The sequence below is a fragment of the Chelonia mydas genome, chromosome 8 (assembly GCF_015237465.2).
Source record: "Chelonia mydas isolate rCheMyd1 chromosome 8, rCheMyd1.pri.v2, whole genome shotgun sequence".
NCBI lineage: Eukaryota > Metazoa > Chordata > Testudines > Cheloniidae > Chelonia > Chelonia mydas.
The window spans coordinates 948,818-975,006 of record NC_057854.1 but is presented as its reverse complement, the minus strand read 5'-3'; the positions used below and the strand labels follow the sequence as shown (position 1 = coordinate 975,006).

The following is a 26,189-nucleotide window of genomic DNA, read 5'->3' as shown; positions in this document are numbered from 1 at the left end:
GCTGTCTGCTCTGAGATTGTCTATGGTCCCATGAAGGGTGTGGAAAAACGATGGTCCTCCCATAGTCAAGGTTGAAGCAAGGCTTGCAGAGCACCTCTGGTTTATGCCTCATACCCATAAGTGAGCCCACCCAGAAGATTCAGAGCTCTGAGCTTATGCCAGGGGAACAAGAGACACCCAGCTCCTGAATGCCAGTTTATTCCAGTTCTGCCACAAACTCTGTGAACTTGGCTGAACCACTGCCACTGTGCCTCAGGGCCACCGTCTGTAATGTGAGAGTAATGAACATACACAAAACGTTGTTGCAAAGCAGTTTAGAATTGCTAAATACACCATACACCTAACACAACTGCTCAAGGACAAGGGAAGACAAGAACAAGCCATACTGTAGTCCTCCAGCCACAGGCACCCACCTTACATGACTGCAGCTACTGTGTGCCCCTTTAGTCTGGCCTTTTCCAAACTACCTCTTCCCGATTCCTGCTTGTGGGTGTTCAGCGCAGCGGTGTGTTGTGCTGGAGGGGACCCTGTGATACAAGCAGTGATGGAAGGCTAGCATCTCGGGGGCAGAGTTAATAACGCCCTCGCTCCCCAACTCCCTCAGTGGGGCTGCTAATGCTTCCAACTTGGTTACTAGTAGCTCTCTTCAGTGACACCTCTTATGGGATGCTGTTATTCCACCTGGGGAACATCTTTCTTTTGGGCAAGGTGGAAGGCCACTGGAGCGTGGCCTGTCCATTCAGAACCATGCATACAAACAGCTGAGCACAAATATGGCCATGGAGAATATTCAGGCTACTTGACTTCAACACTAGCGCAAGGGGCTTCTTGTAACACAGCGTCTGTTTTCTTTCAGCTCTGCAGGAAGCTGCTGTGCGGTTTGAAGAGCTGAAGGCACAGAAAGAACTGAGGCAGCTGCAGGAAGACAGAAAGAATGATAAGAAGCCTCCTCCCTACAAACATATCAAGGTGAGCACATCACATCATCACCAGCTGGTGGGCGCTAGAGGGGAGGCCTCTAGGGTCATAAGCTCTGAGCTGTTGGTGCAGGATATTTACAGGCACACAGAAATGCCTTTGCTGCTTGCAGTGTCCTGCACTGTGGAGCATGCCTTTGAAGGCTGATTCGCTACCCCCAGGGAGGATTGACAGGAAGGTTTTCCGCTTCCAGCAGTGTCCTGAAGCACTTCATCTGTCCTCTCTGCTACCTGAATTCATGTAGCAGCTGTTGTGTCACTGCTGGACATCAGTAACAGAGGTGCTCTGATTTACTGAGACATCTCTGGGCATCTTTACATCGCTACAGACCAGTCATATACAGCACGGAAATGTCTCTCTCCCATGTGGGTTTAGCTAGTGGTGAAGGAAAAAACAGTTGTGTGCAGTTGTGTCCCAACCCACTGTTTGAGAACCAAGAAGTGGGTCTTGGGGATTCGGAGGACAGCTCTAGTTATAGGTGAGTAACCTACTGGTGTTCATTGCGGAGGGGTGGATTCAGTGGGATTGCAAGTTGGTACAAAGAACCGCAAAGGGCTTTTCTCAAGAGAGCATCTCTTTATTGCCTGCCTTTCAGAGTTCCTTGCCTTTAACCAAGTCAAAGGCCCCACTTGTGCTAAAAACAAGCCAATCCCTTCTCCATGTGATGCAGCCCTCTACCTCCTCACAGAGATGTTTTTAAAGAGCTTCCTGGCTTAACTCTGAGTTTCAGAATGGGCCTTCAGACCCCAGCCTTGTCTGGTTACGCTTGCCTTTACGCATGCAAGATAGTTGGGTGGGGAGTTAACTGCTTGTTTTCCAGTGCTCAGCAGAGTCCCTGCACCTGTCACAGATGTGCAGTCTGGGTGGTGGATGCCAAAGGACTGTTGGAGGTAACTGCTTTAAAACCAAGAGGCCAAAACGCGAAGCTGCGTTAAGGCCTGTCACGAGAGAGTGCAGAATGTGCTGTTTCACACGGAAGATGCGTGGGGCGTGCCGCAGACTGGCAGTGGCGGCAAGAGTGGTAAAGCAGCACCTCCTGAGTGCAGGCAGAGGTTGGGGTGAATGGAGTCAGAGGGATGCCTACAAGTTAAGTATATGCTTAGACCTGTGTGGCCTTCAGTCTTTGCTGTAACTGATTTGCACTGTGGCCTGTATGCTCAGTGGGTGGGATGAAATGCAGCGTTGATTGTTCCTCATCATGCTGTTGTTTCCTAGCTAGCTAACCTTGTGTGTGTGCATTTCCAGGTAAACAGACCAGTGGGCAAGGTGCAAATCTTCACAGCAGACCTGTCTGAGATACCACGATGCAACTGCAAACACACAGATGAAAACCCCTGTGGCCTGGACTCAGAGTGCATCAATCGCATGCTGCTGTATGAGTGCCATCCCCTGGTCTGCCCAGCTGGGGAGCGTTGTCAGAACCAGTGCTTCTCCAAGAGGCAGTACCCAGAGGTAGAAATCTTCCGCACACTGGCACGCGGCTGGGGCTTGCAAGCCAAAAGGGACATTAAGAAGGTACCCATTATGTGTCTTCATTTTACTCTGTGGTAACACTGAGCCCGTCTTAATAGACATCTTCCTGTGGTTCCATAACTTACATATTGTCTGACCAAAGGAGCCCATATAGAAGAGAAATGGATGACTTCAGTTTCCTGACCTGCTTTCATCCAGGTGGCAGGGATATTCTAGCTTCCCTGGGGAAGTGCCTTGGGATCTAATAATCCCCATGGTAGTCTAGAAGATGGTTCAGTCCATCTGCTTATATGGCCCTCAGACACTAAAGTGATGGGCACTAAGGTAGCAGGCCTTAGACTGGGTTGAGATTTCTCAGACAAGGAGCATGAGCTTCCATTCTGGAACCTCCAGGCATTCTTCACGTGGGGATCTTACTTAAAAACCCAGGTCATAATTAGTGTCTGTTGGGGAAGCCCTCAGACCGAGGACAGTGTCTTTGGGAGAGCTGTAGTGATGGCTGAAGCTAGCATATCTGGATGTGGGGGAATCCCCCTGCTACCCAAACCCCTATCTTTCTAAAATCCAGAAGTCTAGATCTGCTGGTGGTCAGAGGGGTTTTCTCCATAGGAAAGAGGGTTTGTGTTAAACAACGAAGGAAAGCAGAGAACAATTAAGTTGAATAGAAGACAGACACATTATATGTGTAAGGGCTGTTAGACTGCAGAACAGGTTAGCAAAGGCGGGGTTGGCATCTCCAGAGAGAGGAAGGCCAAACTCGGCCCCTGACCTGGCCTCGGTGGGCTGCCCTAACTGCTGATTGTTAGTGATGCAGTGTAGGTGGTTATCCCTGAAAACCTTCCATGTAACCTGTCTGTAACCACCACACAAGGAACCAGTGAAACTCAGATGCTGAAATGGGGGTGTCTTTTGGTAAAAGTGGCGCGGCATTGCACTCACTGTGTTTGGTGGCCTCTTGAACAGGTTTTACTGTGTGGGATAAATGTCAGCAGTGTTCAAACCAGATGCCTTGTGCTCTGCGATGTTGCAAAGCTTGTTGCAGGGTTGTGTTCCAGGACCCAGGCTGTGTATCAATTCTGCCAACAACTCCTGTAATTCAGTTATGGAGCAGGTGTCAGTGCGGAATTCTGTAACACACTAAACCCAAATTCACTTTGCTTTATGCTGTCCCTAAATGTTTTATTTTCAAATAGAACAGGGGGTAACGTGTGACTATATTATTAACGGTCCTATTTAGTTTTCTGAATACGTTTTTTGAAATTTATGAAGCTGCTGCAGAATCTAGGTGAAATGTGCTGCAAAGTACCTGGGGTCTAGTCGTTAATGAAATGAAAGTATCCAGAGAGGAAATGGATAGCAAGCTTTGTTAGCACAGAAGGGCCTTCCTCCCCCAAAGAGTTCTGCTTCCGTCAGTAGCAAGACCTGAGCAGCTGCCTGTTCCTTTTCTTGTGCAGGGTGAGTTTGTTAATGAATACGTGGGAGAGCTGATTGATGAGGAGGAGTGTCGGGCACGAATCCGCTACGCACAGGAGCATGACATTACCAACTTCTATATGCTGACTTTGGACAAGGTACATGATGGGCCTCTCTCTTGCCAGTATCTTTGACCAGTGGTTCTCAATCTTTCCAGAGTACTGTACCCCTTTCAGAAGTCTGAAATAAATAGGATGAAATTCAGTAAGGACAAATGCAAAGTACTACACTTAGGAAGGAAGAATCAATTGCATAAATGCAAAATGGGAAATGACTGCCTAGGAAGCAATATTGCAGAAAGGGATCTGGGGTTATAGTGGATCACACGGTAAATATAAGTAAACAATAGAATACTGTTGCAAAAAAAAAAATAAAAGCAAACATCATTCTGGGATGTATGAGCAGGAGTGTTGAAAGCAAGACACAAGAACTAATTCTTCCACTCTACTCAGCACTGATAAGGCCTCAGCTGGAGTATTGTGTCCAGTTCTGGGCACCACACTTGAGGAAAGATGTGGAGAAAGTCCAAAGAAGAGCAACAAAAATTATTAAAGGTGTAGAAAACATGTCCTATGAGGAAAGATTGAAAAAATTTGGTTTGTTTAGTCAGGAGAAGAGAAGACTGAGAGGGGACATAAGTCTTCTAGTACATAAACAGTTATTATAGGGAGGAGGTGATAAATTGTTCTCCTTAACCTCGGAGGACAGGACAAGAAGCAATGGGCTTACATTGCAGCAAGGATGGTTTAGGTTGGAGATTGGGAAAAACTGTCTGACAGGGTGGCTAAGCACTGGTACAAATTACCCCCGGAGGTTGTGGAATCTCCATCATTGGAGGTTTTCAGGAGCAGGGTAAACAAACACCTGTCGGGGTGGTCTAGATCAGTGGCTCTCAAACTTTTAGCAACCTGAGGACCCCCATTTTTATGTAAATTTTTTTGCTAACCCCCAAGTCCCTTGCTCAGCCCCAGGCCTCGCCCCACTCCCCCTTACCCCCAAGGCCCCACCCCTGCTCCACCTCTTTCCGCCCCCTCTCCCAAGCGCTCTGTCCCCACTCCTCCTCCTCCTCTCCCAGTGTCTCCTGCACCCGGTGAACAGCTGTTCCCCAGTGTGTGGGAGGCACTGGGAGGGAGGGGGAGGAGTTGATCAGCGGGGTCCGCGGACCCCCTGGAGTACCCTCGCGGACCCCAGTTTGGGAAATGCTGGTCTAGATAATACCTAGTCCTGCCTCGGTGCAGGGGATGGGACTAGGTGACCTTGAGAGGTCCCTTTCAGGCCTACGATTCCATGATTCCCCAGTGCTCAGATATGATGGTCACAGGGGCCATATAGGCAGACAGGCAATAGGGTTTCTCTAAATAGGATTTCTGCTCTTAATGGCTCTCTGTTCTTGGGTCCACGGTGGATCCGCCGAAAGTGTCTCCGGCCACCCCTGCTAAGATCCTGAGGCTGCCTTCTGTTCACCAGAGCGTATTTCCCTTCTGGCTATGGTCAGAGAAGGAGCCTGCTGGAACTGTAACTTGCTGATTGTCAACTCACAGACCTCGCAGCACTGCTCCCCTCCCCCATTGCACCCTTTGTCTACTCTCCAGCCTCAGGTCTTGGCTTCGTGCACTGTTCGTTGGTGGTGATATCCACCCCAGCAGAGCTGTATTCTCCGGTTGTCTTTGGAGCAACTATAGAAGTGTCCAACTGCTTCTGGACTGTCAAGTTTTCCCACACTGCACCATGAACAAAGGGCGAGAGCAGCCACATTTTGGAAGGGTGCTAGGAAGCCTGGGATGTGGGTGCTTGGACTCGGGCCCACGTAATGCAGTGTAGTCGCTGGAGGCCCAAATGAGTTCAAACCCTAGGTTAACAAACCCAGAGTCTGCTAACTCGAGTTCTGCTAACCCTGGGCTTACACTGCAGTGTAGACAGACCCTTAGGGCACTGTTCGGGAGCACGGGATTCCACAGCTCCAGGCTTCCCTTGATCACAGGTGTCAGAATAGTGCTCAATAGCACGCTCTGCTCTTGTTCCACTATTAGGTGCATCATTGAGCTTCTGAGGCTCGTCGTGACTTGAATTCAAAGCACCTGAGCACCAAGCAGAGACTTGGGTCATAGCTGTAGGCTTCTCTGCACTCTTGCTGTCTTGCCTGCTTCTCTGTCCTTCTATTTTGCCTTTCAGAGACAGCAGAAGTATCTCAGGAGCTTTAAAGTGCAGCCATGCAGTGTCTCTCTGCACAGGCATGCCTCATGCATGGTGTCTCAAGGCCCTCACTGAGAGACGCTCGCACCTGCCTCCACGAGCAATCAGGTCCCAGAGTGAGCTCCTCAAAAGTCCTCTTGGGCTTCGACTTTTCCAGTAGTTGCACGTAGCTGACCCAGAAGCCTGAAAGGCTTCTAGGTCTCAAGAAACCCAGGGTCAAGCTCCCCAGTTATGTGTTGATGTTTGACCTGGCCCATAGCAGCATGGATCCGACAGGACGGAACCCGAAGCTCTGCTTTTGTCTCATTAAAACCGGAAGCCCTCCTTTCTTTCAGTGGCATCTCAGGTCTTTCCACCAATGTTGCCGCACCAAAGTACAGTCCCAAATCTGAGGGTGGACAGAGGTAATTGCACCACAGAAGCGCCGTGTTCATTAGCGTGATTGTTACCGGCTGAGCACTGATCAGCCAACAGGCATTGTTGAACGCAAATGAAAACTATCACTGTGGACCACACTCTCATATCCTGCCTATCACTCCGTCCCATAACTTGGTGTCATCTTCAGCTTGGCGCTCTTGCTAGGGCCTCACATTGAGCCTGTGTCTAAATCTTGCTGTTTCTTTCTGCATAGTGCCTCTAAGAGACGGCCTTTCCCAGCCAGCCATCCAGCTAAAACGCTCATCCCAGCTCCCGTCTTCTTGATTACTGCAGCCTCCTTCTCTTTGGCTTTGATAAATGAGACCTTGCCCTGCTCGTATCTATTCAGAACACTCCTTCAAAGGTCTTTTCCTAGCCCTTGGTTTGACCATGTCACTCCTCTCTTTGCACCCTCCACTGGCTCCCCCTGCTCTAGAGCATCAAGCACAAGCTGCTTATCTTCACTTTCAGGGCCCTTCGTGGCCTGTCACAACCTTCCAGTCATCTCATATTCGTTATCAAGCCATCAGTGCTCACCTCTGATTGGCCCAGGACATGAGTCTGCACTGCCCACGTGTTAAATGTTCCAGAAAGCTCCCTTGTGCTTTCCCCTGTGCTGGCCCACATGCTTGGGAGGCGTTTCCCATTAAGATCTGCAAAGCTACCTTGTTATCCACCTGCAGATGCAGTCTCAAAAATCTCCTTTGCTGTGACAGCTATAAAAAAGTTGGCAAGAGTAGACTGGTGGTGCGCAGAGACTGCCGCCTGTCATGTTGACCATTATTGTCTGATTGTTTACTTGTATACCCCCGTCTGTCTGTGTTCATTTGTTGTTTCTTGTCTTATACATAGATTGGGGCAGAACCAACCATCTTGTGATTCTTTGTTTGTACAGCGCCTAACACAGTGGGGTTCAGGTCCACACCGGGGTTCAGGTCCACACCTAGGGCTCCTCGGTGCTTCAGTGATACAAATCATAAATAAGAAGATGATTATGGAGCACAAGAGAGCAGCATAGGAGTGGTGCTGGTATGCCCTGCCACAGCATGCTGGCCCAATACAAGCCCTGGGTTTTACCCTTCTGAGGAAGGAAAAGCTGGATGTGCCAGACAGCAGCCTCTTTCATTAGGAAGCCTCCATCTCCACTGGAGGAAGAGATGCTCGGGGGGTTGGGGAAGGGCAGTTCTCTGCATTTTGCACTTTGCCTGCAAGCTCCAGCAAAGTAGATCCGAGTGCAGAAGCTTGTTTGGATTCTGCCAGGTGTCAGAAGTGCATATGGTAAAAGGTATTGGCTGTAGGGCATTGTAAAACACATACCCAGGCACTTAAAGCCAGCACTGAGAATACTTCGTAACACGCTTTGGGGACAGGGCAGGGCCTTTGTGGGGTGGCTCGAGCAGGAGATGTTACGTTAGAAAAGTCGCTTTTCCTTGCGATTTTAGGATCGAATCATTGATGCGGGACCGAAGGGCAATTACGCTCGATTTATGAACCATTGCTGCCAGCCCAACTGTGAGACTCAGAAATGGTCCGTGAATGGTGATACGCGCGTTGGGCTCTTTGCTCTTGTCAATATCAAAGCTGGTAAGGGACCTTGTTCTGTTGCTGACCCGGAGTTCTGGTGGGGCATCTCTGTCAGGAAAGGGAAGGGTCTGGAGCAAGGGTCTGGAGCTGAGGCGGCCTGTAGGAAAGCCTCAGTACGCAAAGGGTGGAACACGTAAGCCTGGCACATACAACAGAGGGTGTATTGGGAGGGCTGATTGTGTGTTTCCGCCACCTGCCCCATGTTTTCCACCCCCACAATATCTTGTGGAGGCAAGAGCGGGACCTGGATGTGTTTCCATCTCCTTGCACATGCGTGGTGGGGGGCAGAGGGGCCAGGGACCTGGAGGAGGGGCCAGAACAGCTGCAGTGGCTCACAGCATCGGGTTGGCCACTGGAGAGCAGGCAGGAGCCGCTCTCCTTTCCCGGCCAGCTGTAGCCGTTGTGCCAGCCAGCTCTGGGGGTGCAGGGACCATGCAGAGGGGACACAGTGTAAGCCCCCCAGCTAGCTGGGGTAGGCTGGGGGATGGGGCACTGGCACCTGGGTAGGGGGACGTCAGTGCAGAGGGAGCCAGACACTGAGGAACTCTCCTAGGAATGGCAGGAACTGTCAGGATGCCCCCCCACAGCTAGATCCAGCTCCCCCTAGCCCCCATAGAGTCTTAACAGCTCCCCTTGCTCCCTATCTCTCCACCTCCCCCCTTCTCGGTGAGCGTCTGTGCCCCTGAGCAGAGTGGCATAGTTATAATTGCCCAGGGCCTAGCAATATGATTCCTGGGTTGCCACTGGCAAGCAAACAAATGCAGTGTCAAACCTGGAATGTGGCAGGTGATGGGGTCTGCATCTAGTTGCCAATCCGTGTAGATCTACCCTAGGGGAGGGGGAAGAAGCTGGTGCCCCTCCACATTTCTGCCAGCCGTGAGTAGGCTCTGGTGTTTCTTCAGTTCAGCAGGAGAAGCTGTCTGGTTTGTCACAGTCCAGATGTTGCCTACCGATTTCTTTTATTACCAGGGACTGAGCTGACTTTCAACTACAACCTGGAATGTTTGGGGAATGGAAAGACAGTTTGCAAATGTGGTGCTCCGAATTGCAGCGGGTTCCTAGGAGTGCGGCCAAAGGTAGGACAGCCCTTCTCTGGCTTCTTTTTATTCGAAGGGCTCTCTTTGAATTGGAGTGGCCTGCTTGCTGCAGGGACACAGAAGTGCCATGATAAATGCCACTGTATTTTCAAAGTGGTTGTGAAAATCCTGCTGAGGCTGAGATGGGCAAACATGCAAGTACCTCACTTTAGGTTACAGGAGCACAGAATCTTAGACTTCGTTAAATCAGTGTAGGAACCAAATTCCAGAGCAGAGCACCCACACAGAGGCCTTGTCTGCACTAGGAGATTTCATAAATATTTTTCTCCACGGGTTTGGCAATAATACATTAAAGTTTATGAGTAAAATAGGAACAGAAATACTCTATACATGCAAGAGGGATGAGCTAACATCGGAGGAGAAATGTTTGCTTTTGGAGCTTCCTGATTTTTGAGCACTTGATTTCGTAATCTTGATGTTGCGCTAACAGGAATTAATATTTTATTTTGAATTTTACTGTTTGCTTGAGATGGGGACGACTTAATGAAAAACTGCAGAACCAGTTGGCATGGCTCGCAGTCTTCACCAGCAGAGTCTGAGCCGCAGCTGTTTACTAGTTCCACATGCTTCCCCAAAGCAGCTTGTAAACTCTGTGCTGTGGAGTTAGTGGGCACGTACTGCAACAAAGAAACTGCCTCGTTGGGAGTTGAGTTAGATGCTGCACCACCAAAGCCTCACAAGTTTACAGGCCAGGCCCTGTGTTCTCCACAGCAAGCTGGGCCTAAATTCTGTAGCGGGATCCCAGGTTTTGTGGCCTTGTGGTGTAGCAGATTAGAAATTCTTTAGCAGCCTCATTTCAATGAAAACCACAGCTTTCCCATTAATTACGGATGAGCTGAATCGCACAGTTGTCACAGTGAGCTCCTCTGTTGTTTATTTTGATATTAAGTTCAGTTTATTGTATGCTGATGCCACATTTTCAGTTCCTGGTGTGCCTCATCTTTTTGCTACATCATAGAAATCAGGGGAAGCTGGAGGTTTTGGCAGTTGGATGGGAGCAGCTGATGCTTTGGGCCTGGGGGGTTGGTTTGGAATTCTATGATAAGCACATTATGGATGTTTCTGATAAAACAATCAGCAGTGAAATAGCTAATGGTGTTTACACTTAACTTGCCATTGTTGGGATCCAGAATTAACATTTCATTCTGATGATTGAGGTAGTTCTTCTTCGAGTGATTGCTCATGTGTATTCCACAATAGGTGTGCGTGCCTGCCACGTGCACGGGTGCGGAGGTTTTTCCCCTAGCAGTACCTGTAGGGGGGAGCGCCCCCCTCGCCGCGACCGCTGGAGCGGCGCCTCCATGGCGCGGTATAAGGGGGACTGCACTCCCCCCGCTCTCAGTTCCTTCTTGCCGCCAGTGAAGGTGCGTTGGAACTGCTCTGCTCCAGCCCCGCTGCGGCTCGTCCCCAGAACTCTTCGTTTGTTCAGTAGTACCTGTAGTCAGTTAGCTAATGCAGTTAGTTTAGTTAAAAGAAAAGGAGGACTTGTGGCACCTGAGAGACTATCCAATTTATTAGAGCATAAGCTTTCGTGAGCTACAGTTCACTTCATCGGATGCATGCAGTGGAAAATACAGTGGGGAGATTTATATACACAGAGAACATGAAACAATGGGTGTTACCATACACACTGTAAGGAGAGTGATCAGGTAAGGTGAGCTATTACCAGCAGGAGAGCGGGGTGGGCGGGGGAACCTTTTGTAGTGATAATCAAGGTGGGCCATTTCCAGCAGTTGACAAGAATGTCTGAGGAACAGCGGGTGGTGGGGGGGAGGAATCAACATGGGGAAATAGTTTTACTTTGTGTAATGACCCATCCACTCCCAGTCTTTATTCAAGCCTAAGTTAATTGTATCCAGTTTGCGATTTAATTCCAGTTCAGCAGTCTCTCCTTGGAGTCACTACCAATTCACGGTCCTACCATTTGGTCTGTCCACTGCCCCCAGGATCTTTACAAAGTGTATGGTAGTGGTAGCGGCCTACCTCAGACGCCAGGGGGTCCAAATATTCCCATATCTGGATGACTGGCTAGTCAAAGGCACCTCCCGGTCGCAGGTGAGAGATCACGTGGCGCTCCTCCTGTCCACATGTACTGCCCTGGGCCTGTTGATAAACAACGCCAAGGCCACGTTAGTCCCAGTCCAACGCATAGAGTTTATCGGGGCGCTACTGGACGCAACGTCTGCCAGGGCCTCTCTCCCACCAGACAGGTTTGAGACCCTGAAAGTGTTTATCAACTCGGTCACCAGGTTCCCAGTGACGACAGCCAGGGCTTGCCTGTAACTGCTGGGTCACATGTCTGCGTGCACAGACTCAGAATGAGGCCCCTCCAGCTCTGGCTGGCCTCGCAGTTCTCCCTGGCCATAGACAGGGTAGACAAGGTCCTCACCATGCCGGACTCTGTGATCATCTCCCTACAGTGGTGGTCCGCCCCAAACAACATGCTCCAGGGGGTCCCGTTCAGGGACAGGGCCCTGTCATTGGAGCTGTGTCAGACCTGGGTTGGGGGGCCCATGTGGGGAACTTTCAGACCCAAGGCCTGTGGTCTCTGGAGGACCTACCCCTTCATATACATGTCAAGGAACTCAGGGCGGTGCGACTGGCGTGTATGGCGTTCCGCTCGCACCTGGAGGGCAAGGTAATCAGGGTCCTCGCGGACAACACGGCCTCAATGTTCTATATCAACAGATAAGGTGGGGCCTGATCCTCTGCCATGAAGCTCTCAGTCTGTGGGACCTCTGTATAGCCCACAACATCTACTTAAAAGCCTTCCACCCGCCAGGTGCCCGGAATGTCAGGGCGGATCACTTGATCAGGAATTTTTCCTCTCAGCACGAGTGGTCTCTACACCTGGAAGTGGCTCACCAACTCTTCCAAAGGTGGGGTACTCCCCAGGTGGACCTGTTTGCGACCAGGCAGAACCGACGATGCCCCCGGTTCTGCTCCGGGGGGGGCCTAGGGAGGGGTGCTATCTCCGATGCCTTTACCCTGTCCTGGTCAGGCCAGCTCCTCTGCACCTTTCCCCCGTTCCCTCTGACCAGCAAGGTCCTGGAGAAAATAAAGATGGACAAAGCCAGGGTCCTCCTCCTCGTTGCCCCAGCGTGGCCCAGGCAACACTGGTATGGGACCCTCTCGGGGATGGCGGTAGCTCCGCCATGGCAGTTGCCGCTTTGCCCGGACCTGCTCTCTCATGACCAGGGCCGCCTCCTCCATCCCAACCTAGCAACACTTCACCTCACTGCGTGGCTGCTCAATGGCTAGGTGGCAAGGAAAGGACATGCTCGGAACAGGTTCAGCACGTCCTCCTCAAAAGTAGATGGCCCTCCACTCGCCGGTCCTATGTGGTGAAGTGGTCTCGGTTTTCGAGGTGGGCGCCAGGCCAGGGTGTTTCCCCGACAGCCGCCCTGATCCAGCTTATCCTTGATTACCTCCTCCACCTGAGGGCCCAGGGACTGGCACCCTCATCAGTCAGGGTACACTTGGTGGCCATATCAGCCTTTCAACCTCCGGTGCAAGGGCACGCAGTATTTTCCCATGCTATTACTGGCTGATTCCTTAAGGGTTTGGACCGTCTCTACCCATATTCCAAGCCCCTAGTTCCGCAATGGGACCTAAACCTGGTGCTGGCTCGTCTCACGGGGGCCCTGTTTGAACCACTGGCCATGTGTTTCTGGTCTCACCTCTCATGGAAGGTTTCAGAGTAGCAGCCGTGTTGGTCTGTATTCGCAAAAAGAAAAGGAGTACTTGTGGCACCTTAGAGACTAATAAATTTATTTGAGCATAAGCTTTCGTGAGCTACAGCTCACTTCATCGGATGCATTCATGGAAGGTGGCCTTCCTGGTAGCTATCACGTCAGTCAGGCGGGTCTCGGAGCTCAGGGCCCTAACCTCTGAACCACCGTATATGGTTTTTCATAAGGACAAGGTCCAGCTCCACCCACACCCCACATTCCTTCCGAAAGTGGTCTCCACCTACCACATGGGTCAGGACATTTTTCTGCCAGTCCTCTGCCCCAAGCTTCACACAACTAGTGAGGAACGCCGTTTCCACACGCTTGACGTGAGGCGAGCTCTGGCTTTCTACCTCGAGCGGACCAAGCCGTTCAGAAAGTCTTCGCAACTGTTCGTTGCCTCAGCTGAGCGCACGAAGGGTCAGCCGATTTCCACTCAGAGGCTTTCTAAGCGGATCACTTTGTGCATCCGTCCCTGTTATGAGCTGACGGGTGTCCCCCCGCCACCCATTGTGAGGACACACTCGACGGCTGCCTTCGTGGCCCACATCCCCATCCAGGACATTTGTAGGGCCGCCACGTGGTCTTGGGTTCACATGTTTGCCTCGCACTATGCAATTGTCTCCCAGGCCAGGGATGATGCCGGGTTTGGCAGGGCGGTACTCCGTCCCGAGAACTTGTGAACTCCTACCTGCCTCCAACAGATATAGCTTGGAATCACCTATTGTGGAATACACATGAGCAATCACTCGAAGAAGAAAAGACAGTTACCTTTTCCGTAACTGGTGTTCTTCGAGATGTGTTGCTCACGTCTATTCCACACCCCGCCCTCCTTCCCCTCTGTCAGAGTTGTCTGGCAAGAAGGAACTGAGAGTGAGGGGAGTGCAGCCCCCCTTATACCGTGCCAGGTAGGCGCTGCTCCAGGGGTTGCGGGGGAGGGGGGACGCTCCCCCTTACGGGTACTGCTAGGGGAAAAACTGGCACACCTATTGTGGAATAGACTTGAGCAACACATCTCAAAGAACACCAGTTACAGAAAAGGTACCGGTCTTTTCACTCCCTCAGAGGGATTATTTCAGGCTATCTGCAGACAGCACAGAACATGAGAACGGCCATACTAAGTCAGACCAAAGCTCCATCTAGCCCAGTATCCTGTCTTACTATAGTGGCCAATGCCAGGTGCCCCAGAGGGAATGAACAGAACAGGGAATCATCAAGTGATCCAGCCCCTGCCGCCCACTCCCAGCTTCTGGCAAACAGAGGCTAGGGACACCATCCCTGCCCATCCTGGCTAATGGCCATTGATGGACCGATCCTCCATGAACTTATCTATTTCTTTTTTGGACCCTGTTATAGTCTTGGCCTTCACAACATCATTGGGGAGAGAGAGAGCTCAGTGGTTTGAGCACTGGCCTGCTAAACCCAGGGTTGTGAGTTCAATCCTTGAGGGGGCCATTTAAGGATCTGGGGCAAAAATTGGGGATTGGTCCTGCTTCAAGCAGGGGGTTGGACTAGAGGACCTCCTGAGGTCCCTTCCAACCCTGACCTTCTATGATTCTATGGTAAAGAGTTCCACAGACTGACTGACTGCGTTGTGTGAAGAAATACTTCCTTTTGTTTGTTTTAAACCTGCTGACTATTAATTTCATTTGGTGACCCCCAGTTCTTCTTCGAGTGATTGTTCATGTCCATTCCAGGCAGGTGTGTGGGCCGCGTGCGCGCCAGCCAGAAGATTTTCCCCCAGCAGCGTCTGTAGGGCCTGGGCGCCCTCTGGGGTGGCGCCTTCATGGCGCCCAATATCGAGCCCCGCCGACCCCCCCACCCCCTCAGTTCCTTCTTACTGCCTGTGACGGCTAGCTGGAACTTTGCTCGCTCTTGCAGCAAGCGCCTTAGCAGTGTCTTTGTTCTTAGTGTAAGTAGTTTTTCTCTGTAGTTGTACTTATCACATAGTTAGTAGTGTCTGGTAGATAGATAGTTTCCCCTCCGGGGGTATGCCCGTGTCTCCGGGGTTTAAACTCTGTGAGTCCTGCGGCAAGTTTATGCCCAAGAGTGATCCTCACTCGTCCTGCCTGCAGTGCCTTGGTGAGACTCACCAAAAGGACAAGTGCTGCATTTGCAAGGGTTTTCGCCCAAGATCCCTTAAGGACAGAGAGCAGAGACTGAAACTCCTGCTCATGGAGGCTGCTCTGAGACCGCAGTCCGACCCAGGACCCAACGACCCGGCACCGAACACACCTGCTTCCGTGTGCAGCGCTCCGGCGCCAACGGCGCGTGAATTGGGCCAGACTAAGGACTCTAAAGCCCACCGGCACCGCCACTCTTCGGGACATAGGGCGTCGGCATCAGTTCGGCACTGTTCTCCATCCCCAGTGCCAGTAAAGAAGAAGAGGCCGGTGAGGGGGCTGATCACCCCCCTTGAAGCCTAAGATACTGGTGCCGTCCGCGAGTGGCTCAGCATAGACCGCGTCCACCTCGCTTCCGCCCAGGGTCTCACTGATTCCTGCCCCCGGCCAGGGTCCTGTCAAGTCCGAACCCTCCTCGGTCCCCGGACCATCTGGTGGACATACAAACACCATCGATGCCAGAGGCATTTGAGGCCGCAATGGACCTGATGCACCTCCTGGTGCTGGCCTCCCCCCGAAAGAGGGACAAGTCTCCGGCGACCGCATGGCCCGTTTCACTCCAGGGGCAGGCCAACCATGATGGCTCTTCAGTCTCCATCTCTGGCACCACCTGCACAGACGCAGGAAGCGCACTGCTCCCGGGAGTCGAGTCGTCGTTCGTTGGCGACCCAGGGGACTTTTCCTCCGTGGTCGTCTTATTCAGAGACCTCGGAGTCGGAGGTAGACTCGGCTTAATTGGGCACATCGCACAGCAGAAGATCCCGGTCCCGGCGCAGTCACCAACCATACCCGGCACCGTGGCAACAACAGTGGCAACCACCTGCTCAGTGGCCCTTCTGGACACCCTGGGCGTACCATCAGAGCCAGGGTCAAGTCCATGGTCCGCGCTCCAGAACGGTGTCGGTGTCCTCAGCGTCGTTTGTGCTACAGTCAGCCCCAGCACTGCCTATGATGGCGGCGCCCTCGGGCAGAGTGGCCCTGCCGACTCACATGGTTTCGGCACCAGTGCCTCAGCCGGTCCCGGCGCCGGCTCCCCAACTGACGGCACCGGTGGAAGCCTCAGCTCCGTCCCTACCAACCTCAACAGTCTCAGTCCCACCGGTTTTACCTACCCTGGCACCAGCTGCGATGCAGAGTTCTTCATTGGCGCCGGTTCCTCAGACCGAGTACCGCATGCCAAGGAACCCCGGGGGGGCTGAAGGCAGTGAACTGGGTCCACCTCCGGTTCTCTCTTCCTTGTCTTCACCCGATGAAGCGGTCGCGGGGACTTCACCAGCCCCAGCTTTGGAGGACAACGGGGTTCTTCAACAGCTTTTGAAGCGGGACGCCCAAAGCCTGGGGATTCAGGCAGAGGAGGTAGAAGAAGACTTAGACCCGCTCATAGACATCCTGGCTCCCTCCAGCCCATCCAGGGTTGCACTGCCATTTATCAAGTCAATAACTGAAACGTCTAAGAACTTGTGGTAAACCCCTACTTCTCTGGCACCTACAGCCAAATAATCTGAGCGCCGCTACTTTGTTCCCTCTAAAGGGTATGAACACCTTTATACCCACCCTCCTCCAGACTCTTTGGTGGTCAACATGGCCAATCAGAGAGAACATCAGGGGTTTCAAGGCTCCACCCCTAAAAACAGGGATGCCAAGAAACTGGACCTGTTTGGCCAGAAGTTCTACTCCACAGCAGGTCTACAGCTTCGTATAGCCAACCAACAGGCCATAGTAAGCCGCTATGGACATAAAACCTGCTCGTCCATGGCAAAATGTACAGAGCTTCTGCACCAGGAAGCTCGGGAGGAGTTCTCTGTGCTCGTGGAGGAGGAGAAGTTGGTCTCCTGAGTGTCTTTACAAGCGGCCCTGGATGCGGCGGATGCAGCCTCTCGCACTTTGGCCACAGGGGTGGTTATGAGGAGAGGCTCCTGGCTACAGGTCTCTGGTCTTCCCCACGAGGTCCAACAGATCATTCAAGACCTTCCCTTCGAAGGTGTAGCTCTCTTCTCCGAGAAGATGGATAAGAGACTTCACAGCTTGAAGGACTCGAGGGCTACCTTTCATTCGCTGGGGCTTCACACGCCTGCTACCCAGTGCAGACAGTTTAGGCCTCAACCTGCTCCTCGTCCTTATCAGCCCCAGAACCGCCAGGACGCTCCACATAGACGGAACAGGAGCACTCGGAGGAGGCAACGTCCTCCCTCTGGGCAAAACTCAGGCTAGTCTAGGGCCCCACAGGGCTCTAGACCATCCTTTTGAGGGTACAGTCGAGGATGGCTTGCCGGTTCGACCTTTGGATCCTTCCCATCTTACTTTCTCGTCCCGTCTATCCCCTTTCTACCGTGCCTGGTCTCAAATTACTTCAGACCGCTGGGTGCTCTGCACGGTAGAGAGGGGATATTCCATCCAATTCTGTACCCTCCCACACACCCCCCAACCCCCGTCCGTCTTCAGGGACCCTCTCACAAGCAACTTCTGTGTCAAGAGGTGCAGTCCCTTCTCTCAGTAGAGGCAGTGGAGGAGGTTCTTCAGGAGCTATGGGGCAAGGGTATCTACTCCTGGTACTTCCTAATACCGAAGGCCAAGGGGGGCCTCAGACCCATACTGGACCTGTGACAACTCAACAAGTACGTAAAGAAACTAAAGTTTCGCATGGTCTCGCTAACCTCCGTTATCTCTCACTGGATCCAGGAGACTGGTACGCCGCCCTCCACTTGAAGGATGCATATTTTCATATCGCAATAGTCCCACATCACAGACACTACCTCAGATTCGTGGGGAACACAGGCCACTACCGGTTTGCCGTCCTCCCATTCGGACTGTCGACTGCCCTGCGAGTATTCACAAAATGCATGGCAGTCGTTGCGGCGTTCCTACGCAAGTGCCAGATACAGATTTTCCCATACCTCGATGACTGGCTGATCAAGGGTTGCTCGAGGGCCCAGGTGGAGGCTCAGGTCAAGTTTATAAGGAGGACCTTCCTCCACTTAGGTCTCCTCCTGAACGAGGAGAAATCCACTCTGTCCCCGATGCAGAGGACAGAGTTCATAGGTGCGGTCCTGGACTCTACTCAAGCCAGGGCGTACCTCCCGGAGGCCAGGTTTCGCTCACTTCAGGACATCATACAAGGCCTCAGACGGTTCCCCACGACGTCGGCAAGAAACTGTCTAAAGCTGCTGGGACACATGGCCTCCTGCACGTACGTGATGCAGCATGCCAGGCTCAGGCTGCGCCCACTCCAGTCTTGGCTGGCGTCAGTGTACCAACCAGCCAGAGATGCGTTGGACAGGGTTGTAAGCCTGCCCCACCTGGTACTGGACTCACTCCTATGGTGGCTCAGCCCTCGAATGGTTTGCGCAGGGGTACCTTTTGCCAGCCCTCAGCCCTCGCTCACCTTGGTGTCAGACACCTCGGATCTGGATTGGGGGGCTCACCTAGCGGACCTCAAGACCCAAGGCCTCTGGTCTCCAGTGGACCTCGCTCTTCACACCAATGTCAAAGAGCTGAGGGCAGTGTGTCTGGCATACTACGCTTTGAAAACACGCATAACGGGCAGATGTGTTTCAATCCTCGTGGACAACATGTCAGCGATGTTTTATATCAACAAATAGGGGGGTGCACGCTGCTCTCCCCCGTGCTGGGAAGCCCTTGTGCTGTGGGACTTCTGCACAGAGCACTCGATCCACCTGCAAGCCTCATACCTCCCAGGGGTGCGAAACACACTGGTGGACAGCCTCAGCCGGACCTTCAACAGCCACGAGTGGTCCCTTCAGCCAGACGTGGTGAGCTCAATCTTCCGGTTATGGGGCTCTCCCCAGATAGACCTGTTCGCCACTCCGGGCAACAGGAAACGTCAGACATTCTGTTCTCTCGGGAGCCACGGCTCGGGGTCCATCGGGGACGCCTTCCTCCTCTCGTGGGAGGGCTGCCAGCTGTACGCTTTCCCACCCATCCCGCTAGTCCACAGGGCGCTCCTCAAGATCCACAGGGACCGGGACCGAGTCATAGTAACAGCGACAGTGTGGCCGCCTCAGCACTGGTTCACCTCTCTCCTGGAAATGTCCATAGCGGCCCCACTCACCTTACCACTGGTCCCCGACCTGATCGCACAGGACCAGGGCCGACTCCGGCACCCGAATCTGGAGTCGCTCCACCTTACGGCCTGGATGCTCCATGGCTAAGTGCCACAGAGCTCTCTTGTTCAGACCAGGTCAGATGAGTCCTCCTGGGTAGTGGAAAGCCCTCCACCAGGGCTAGTTACCTGGCCAAGTGGAAAAGGTTCTCCGTCTGGGCGGAGCAACATAGTCAGCCACTGCTCCTCGCCCCCAGGCCATTTATACTGGACTACCCCCTTCACCTAAAGCATCAAGACTTGTCCCGGTCATCAATAAGGGTCCACTTGGCCGCTATCTCCGCCTTCCATCCGGGTTCAGACGGTCTCTCGGTCTTTGCAAACTCTATGGTCAGTCGTTTTCTCAAGGGTTTGGACAGGCTCTTCCCACTCACATGTCAGCCTGTCCCTGCCTGGGACCTCAGTTTAGTCCTCTCCAGGCTTTCAGGCCCGCCATTTGAACCTCTGGCCACCTGCTCCCTGCTATCTCTCTCATTCAAGGTTGCGTTCCTCATCGCAATTACCTCGGCTTGACGGGTTTCGGAGCTCAGGGCCCTCACGTCTGAGCCCCCTTACACAGTTTTTCATAAGGATAAGGTTCAGCTGAGGCCTCCTCCGGCTTTTCTCCCGAAGGTTGTCTCCCATTTTCACATGACCCAGGACATCTTCCTCCCAGTGTTTTATCCCAAGCTACGCTCCTCCGATAGGGAGCGCAGGGTGCACTCACTGGACGTGTGTAGGGCCTTAGCTCTCTACATAGAGAGAACTAAGTCGTTCCAGAAGTCCGTCCAACTCTTCGGAGCCGTGGCAGACAGAATGAAGGGCCTTCCGGTATCATCTCAACACATATCGTCAAGGATAACGTCCTGCATTAGGGAGTGCTATACCCTGGCAAAGGCGCCCGCTATACAGATAACTGCTCACTCTACCAGGGCCCAGGCCTCCTCTGCGGCGTTCCTGGCACAAGTCCCTGTTCAGGAAATCTGCAGGGCAGCCACATGGTCCTCGATACATACATTTACGTCGCACTGTGCAATTACACAACAGTCCAGGGACGATGCGGCTTTTGGGCGAGCCATGCTCTTTTCTGTGGATAACTCCCCACCTCCTGAGCTCTAGCTTATGAATCACCTGCTTGGAATGGACATGAACAATCACTCGAAGAAGAAAAAATGGTGACTCACTTTCTCGTAACTGTTTTTCTTCGAGATGTGTTGTTCACGTCCATTCCAATACCCACCCTCCTTCCCCTCTGTCGGAATAGTCGGCAAGAAGGAACTGAGGGGGTGGGGGGGTCGGCGGGGCTCGATATTTGGTGCCATGAAGGCGCCACCCCAGAGGGCGCCCAGGCCCTACGGACGCTGCTAGGGGGAAAATCTTCCGGCTGGCGTGCACGCGGCCCACACACACCTGCCTGGAATGGACATGAACAACACCTCTCGAAGAACAACAGTGACGAGAAAGTGAGCAACCGTTTTTTCTTGTGTTATGAGAAGGAGTAAATGACACTTCCTTATTTACTTTCTCCACCCCAGTCATGATTTTATAGACCTCTATCATATTCCCCTTTAGTCGTCTCTTTTCCAAGCTGAAAAGTCCCAGCCTTATTAACCTCTCCTGATACGGAAGCTGTTCCATCCCCTTCTGTTTATGTTTTAAAGGCTGGAAACTTTTTTTTTAAGTCAGAGCTCAGGCCATATCTACCCTGCAGAGGCTACAGCGCTGTAGCTGTGCCTAGGTAGCGTAGATGCTTCCTACACCGTTGGAAGGGGTTTTTCCATGGATGTAGTTAATCCACCTCTCCCCCTTCCACTGATGTAGGAAGTGTCTACACTACAGAGAATTCTTACATCAATCTAGCCACGTTGACAGTGGGGGCTAGGACGACCTAACTACATGCAACATTTTTCACGGCCATGAGAAATGTAGCTAGATCTAATTTTTAGGTGTAGACCAGGCCTCGGAATCAGTCGAATAATTCTTTAGCAAGGAGTATATTTCACAGCTAGAGAGTATTGCAGGGTCTTGCTTAGAGTGATCCCCTGCTTTCACAACTGCCTTTGCTAGTCAAATAGCCCTTGTTCCGTGCAGTCACTCCCCACACAGCTTGTGCACGGCATTCACCTCCTGCTTCTCCCCTCCTCACATGCCCGCTCTCAGAGGCAGGACAAAATCTGGCCTAGAGGGTTATTTACACTAAAGTTTGACTTTTCAAATTTAGTTGGTCTTTTAGTTAATCCCATGTTAGAGGTCAGGTTTCTTGTACTGGGGAGCAATGTGTGTCAGTAAATCCAACTTCCCAGGGGTTTGTCAAGCTGTCCAGAAACAATCACCTTTTGGCAAAGTCCAAGTATGGAAAATTTTAGCTGAAAAAGGAAAGGAGAGAGACTCATTGTGTCAGTAAATGTCCAAATAATGAAATACATCAGTCTGAGTTCTGTTGAATTCTGATCAGCCTCATTCATCAGAGAGAGCCATGCATTCTGGTACCCTCAATCTTATTCCCACTGTGTTAGTTTTGCCATTGGTAAGTACAATGCAGTGCCCGTTTTTACCAACCCGTTCAGTGCAAAGGTTCTAGATCGTTTCCAGATACGGTAGCAGCAGCAGCCCATCTTACTACAGGTCACATGGGTTTCACAAAACATTTAGAAACAGCTCTGTCAGATGCCAGGTACGTCTCAGGTTTCAGTGGCAATGTTTTGCTAATTATGTGTCCTCTGCAAAGCAGTTATTTCCCAGAATGGGATGCTTTTCCACTGCCCTATTTGGGGTTGAAAGCACCATTCACGTCATGTTCACTTCAGCATAACTCATGGCATGTTTCATGAGGGGTTTTAAAAGCTCTTCAGGTATTAAAATGTGCTCTATTGTTCAGTCAGTGCACTCCATAATAGGAAGCTAACATCCATGAATCACCGTCCATGGCTTTGATACTTTTCAGGGTAAGATAAAGCAAATCTACTTTTAATTCTTTAATGTGTAAAAAACACTTACATCTCTCTCTCTTTAATCTCACTGTCTGGAGTTTGTCATTCAGTCACCAACGTATAAGTTTTTGATTCTCGTTTACAAAAAAAAAAAAAAGACAAGATTTGGTCCTGGGGAGGAAGGTTAGTCTGGCGTGAAAGCCAGGAGTTTGGGTGGCTTGGCCCCACTGTGTATAGATGGAATTGTTACTCTGCTTTGGGTTTCATTCCAGTGTTTCCTCTGTTTGACTATGCAGAGTATCCCCAGTTGCCTTGTTTTGGAGACAACAGTTGTGTGCTAGGTGGGCAGCTCTCCTGTAGCAGGATACTTCAGCATGGCTTGTGCCACTTGCCTAGAGGGGGCAGAGACCAGTGTTAATTTGTATGATCTTACTTGCAGAATCCCCCTCACCTCACAGAGGAGAAGTCCAAGAAGTTCAAAAGACGACAGCAAGTGAAGCGCAGATCACAGGCAGAGGTCATGAAAGAGCGAGAGGACGAGTGCTTCAGCTGTGGAGACGGGGGACAGCTAGTGTCGTGTAAGAAGACGGGCTGCCCAAAAGTGTACCACGCAGACTGCCTCAACCTGACCAAACGGCCAGCAGGTCAGTAATGCCTGGGGCAGCTCCTTTGGGCTCCGCTCTTGGGAAGGGAGCAGTATAGACCTGCACTGCTAGGCCTGGCTAGAGGAAAGCAAATTCTCTGCTCACCGGCAGTAACACACAATTGGAGCTTCTAAAAATTATAGATAGTAATTTTCCAACACAAGAGGTATTGCACCCACCATGAGGCAATTTTGTATTAGACCTCCATGTAATGAATAACGTTGAGTTGATCACTAGACTGGAAGTTGGTGGTTACCTAGGGACCATTAATCATGACCTATTTACGTTCAAAGTGAGCGAACAGAGAACAGTCCCAACCAGTAATATATACACTGGGTGCTTCAAAAGGGCTAAGTTCCTAAAGAAGAGAAAAATTATGAGCAAAACTGGGAGCAGGAGAAGCAGAAACACACTGAGGCAGAAAAATGTGAATGAAAAATGGGAGTTATTAGATGGCCCAAAAGCCACAACTCCACAATCAAGAAAGAGGAGAAATTTAGTTAAAAACCCATCCTGGTTTAGTGGCAAATTAGAAATAAAACATCAATATATAACAAATGTAAAAAAGGGGAAAATAGAATAATAATATATAAATTGGAAATTATGAAGTTTAGAAAATTGATAAGGGAAGCTAAAGATAGCAGGGAAAAATCCATTGCTGGCAGGGCTAAATTCAGTGAGGAGATTTTTTTAAATATATCAGGAACAAAATAAATCCTAGCTGTGGTCATGGCCCATTACTTGATGCAGATGATAAAATTGTTCATATTGATGCAGAAGAGGAAGAAGTATTTAATAAATCTGTTCTATGTTTGGAAAGAAGCAGGATGATGTATCACATGTGGATGATGAAGTATTTTCCAATCCATTAGTGACTGAGGAGAGTCTGCTAGGGATAAACATTTTTAATTCAGCCGGCCTGTATAACATGCACTTAAGAGTCCTAAAAGTGTTGGCTGAGGAGATCTGATCTGCTGATGTTAATTTTTAATAAATCTTGGAATACTGGGGAAATTGCAGAAAACTGGAAGAGTACTAGTGTTGTGCCCATATTCAAAAAGGGAAAACGGGATGATGCAGCTATTTATTGGCTAGCAAAATAAAGCAAAAGCTGATACAGGTTTTAATTGGTAAAGAATTAAAGGACAGGAATATAATTAATGCAAGACAACATAGTTTTATGAAAATAGGTCTTATCAAACAAACCTAATTTCATTCTTTGATGAGATTACAAATTTGATTGATAAAGTTAACTATGTAGATTTAAAATACTTACACTTTTGTGAGGTGTTTGACTTAATAACTGTAGGCGAGTCCACTCACCCCCGCCGCCCCCTCAGGACCAGATACGGCATTGCAGCTCTCCCGCAGGGCTAGTGCTCCCTGCCAGTGGTCACCAGCGCTGGAATAGTACCTCAGCCCTCCTACTGGGTTACGATCATAAGTCCACCCCTTCTGGTGTCACACTTGTCCAAACTAAGGAATCCCAAAAATGTCTGAATGCAAAAAACAATTCTTCTGAACCTCTTTATCTCTGTTCTTCAACCTGTATCGCACAGCTAGCTCAGCTCCTTTACCCACGTTGCAGTTTTCCCTCAGCCATTTCATACCTCACCTCTTTCCTTCCCCTCAGGGGCTCTCAATCTCTTCCGTTTTGATCGGGTCTGTCCCAGGCCTCCTAGCCTGGGGAGCTTGTCTCCCTGCTTTGAGCTTCCTTTCCTGCTCTGACTGGCCTTCTGACTCAGGGCCCCACAGAGACCACCTTGCTCCCTGCAGTCTCTTCCCTCCAGCTCTTTCCCCAGCTGCTCCCTGTCAGCTTCTTGTATACAGGAAATCCGCTGGGCCCTCACAAGTGGGGTTTGTCCTGTTATCAGGTTGGCTTAGCCTCAGGCTCTCCATCCCAAGGGCAAGCCACCCTTTAACAGGACCACATGATGTTCTGGTTTTGAAAATGGGCACTTTACAATAGCAACAAAGCACAGATTAAATGGCTTAAGAACTGGCTAACTGACAGAGTTCAAAGTAACCATAAATGGAGACTCGTCACTGAATGTAGGTGTTTTAGTGGGCTGTAGGGGTTGGTACGAGGCCCAACGCTATTCAACATTTTTATCCGCGGTCTGGAAGTAAATATAAAATCACTTCTGATAAAATTTGCAGGTGAAACACAGACTGGCAGAGTGGTAAATAGTGATGAGGGCAGGGAGTCAGACAGAAGGATCTGGATTGCTTGGTAAGCAGGCCCATTCAATCAAAATGGGTTTTTATACAGCCAAATGAACATTATACATTTAGGGACAAGGAATGCAGGCCATCGCTACCGATTGGGGCACCTGTGATTTGGAAAAGGATTTGGGCACTCGTAGTGAACAAGCAACTCAGCATGAGCTCCCAGGGCAATGCTGTGAAAAACCAACGAATGCAATCCTGGTATGTGTAAATGGCAGTAGTGCGTAGGAGTCAGCAGCTGGTTTATCTCTGTGTATGGCCTCGCTGAGAAGATACTGCAATACCGTGTCCATGTTCTTAAAAGGATGTTAGAAAATTGAAAAGGGTCAGAAAAGAGCCTCAAATATGAGTTGAGAGCTGGAGAAGATACCTTAACTCTCTCATCGTAAAGAGCTCAATTGTTTAGACTATTAAAAAGAAGATTGAGAGATGACTTGACTGTGGAGTAGAAGTACCTTCACAGGTAAAATATTGGGTACTACATGGCCCTGTAATCTAATGGAAAAACTGCATCACAAGAACTAATGGTGGGTGGCTGAAACCAGCCCAATTCAGATTAGAAATTAGGCCCCATTTTTTGACTGTGAGGATGATTAACCAGTGGGACAAACTCCCAGGGGAAGTGGTGGATATTCCATCTCTTGATGTCTCCAGGGCCAGGCTGATGCCTTTCTGGAAGATGCTTTAGCCAAACACAAGTGACTGGATTCCATACAGGGGTAACAGTGTAAAATGTAATGGTGTGGGATATATAGGAGGTCAGACCAGATGATCTAATGGTCCCTTCTGGGCTTAAATTCTATGAATCTGTAAGCTGGAGGCTTTCGGTAGCCAGTGACAGCCAGTGCAGTGTGTGCCCAGCTGGGGAGTGCTATGGGTTGAATCCGCAGAGAGGCCTGCAATTGACTCTGCTGCACATTGGGGGTGATTTGTTTTTCTCCAGGATGGTTCTGATACTAGCAGTGAGTGAAATCCCAAACTCAACTCCTTAAGACATAGTTTGGCTTCTGGAAAGAACTATTGTCCTATGCCCAGAGGGGGAGACAAGAGAAACTCAGGGCTTGTCTGCATTACCCGCTGGATCGGCGGCAGGCAGTGATTGATCCAGCGGGGTCATAGACGCGATAAATCGACCCCTGAGCGCTCTTCCGTCGACTCCAGTACTCCACCAGAACGAGGAGAGCAAGCGGAGTCAAGGGGGGAGCGTCAGCTGTCGAC

At 50.8% G+C, this 26,189-nt stretch overlaps 1 protein-coding gene across 1 annotated transcript in view; it reads left to right on the top strand.

Annotated features, from left to right (window-relative positions):
• The window catches only part of NSD1 (nuclear receptor binding SET domain protein 1), a 140,554-nt gene that overhangs the window by 100,042 nt on the left and 14,323 nt on the right, over positions 1-26,189 (top strand). The window contains exons 18-23 of the mRNA XM_043520693.1: positions 857-969; positions 2,224-2,493; positions 3,906-4,022; positions 7,977-8,118; positions 9,088-9,194; positions 22,538-22,742. Coding sequence (XP_043376628.1) covers positions 857-969; positions 2,224-2,493; positions 3,906-4,022; positions 7,977-8,118; positions 9,088-9,194; positions 22,538-22,742 — 954 coding nt within the window. The remainder of the gene's footprint in view (positions 1-856; positions 970-2,223; positions 2,494-3,905; positions 4,023-7,976; positions 8,119-9,087; positions 9,195-22,537; positions 22,743-26,189) is intronic.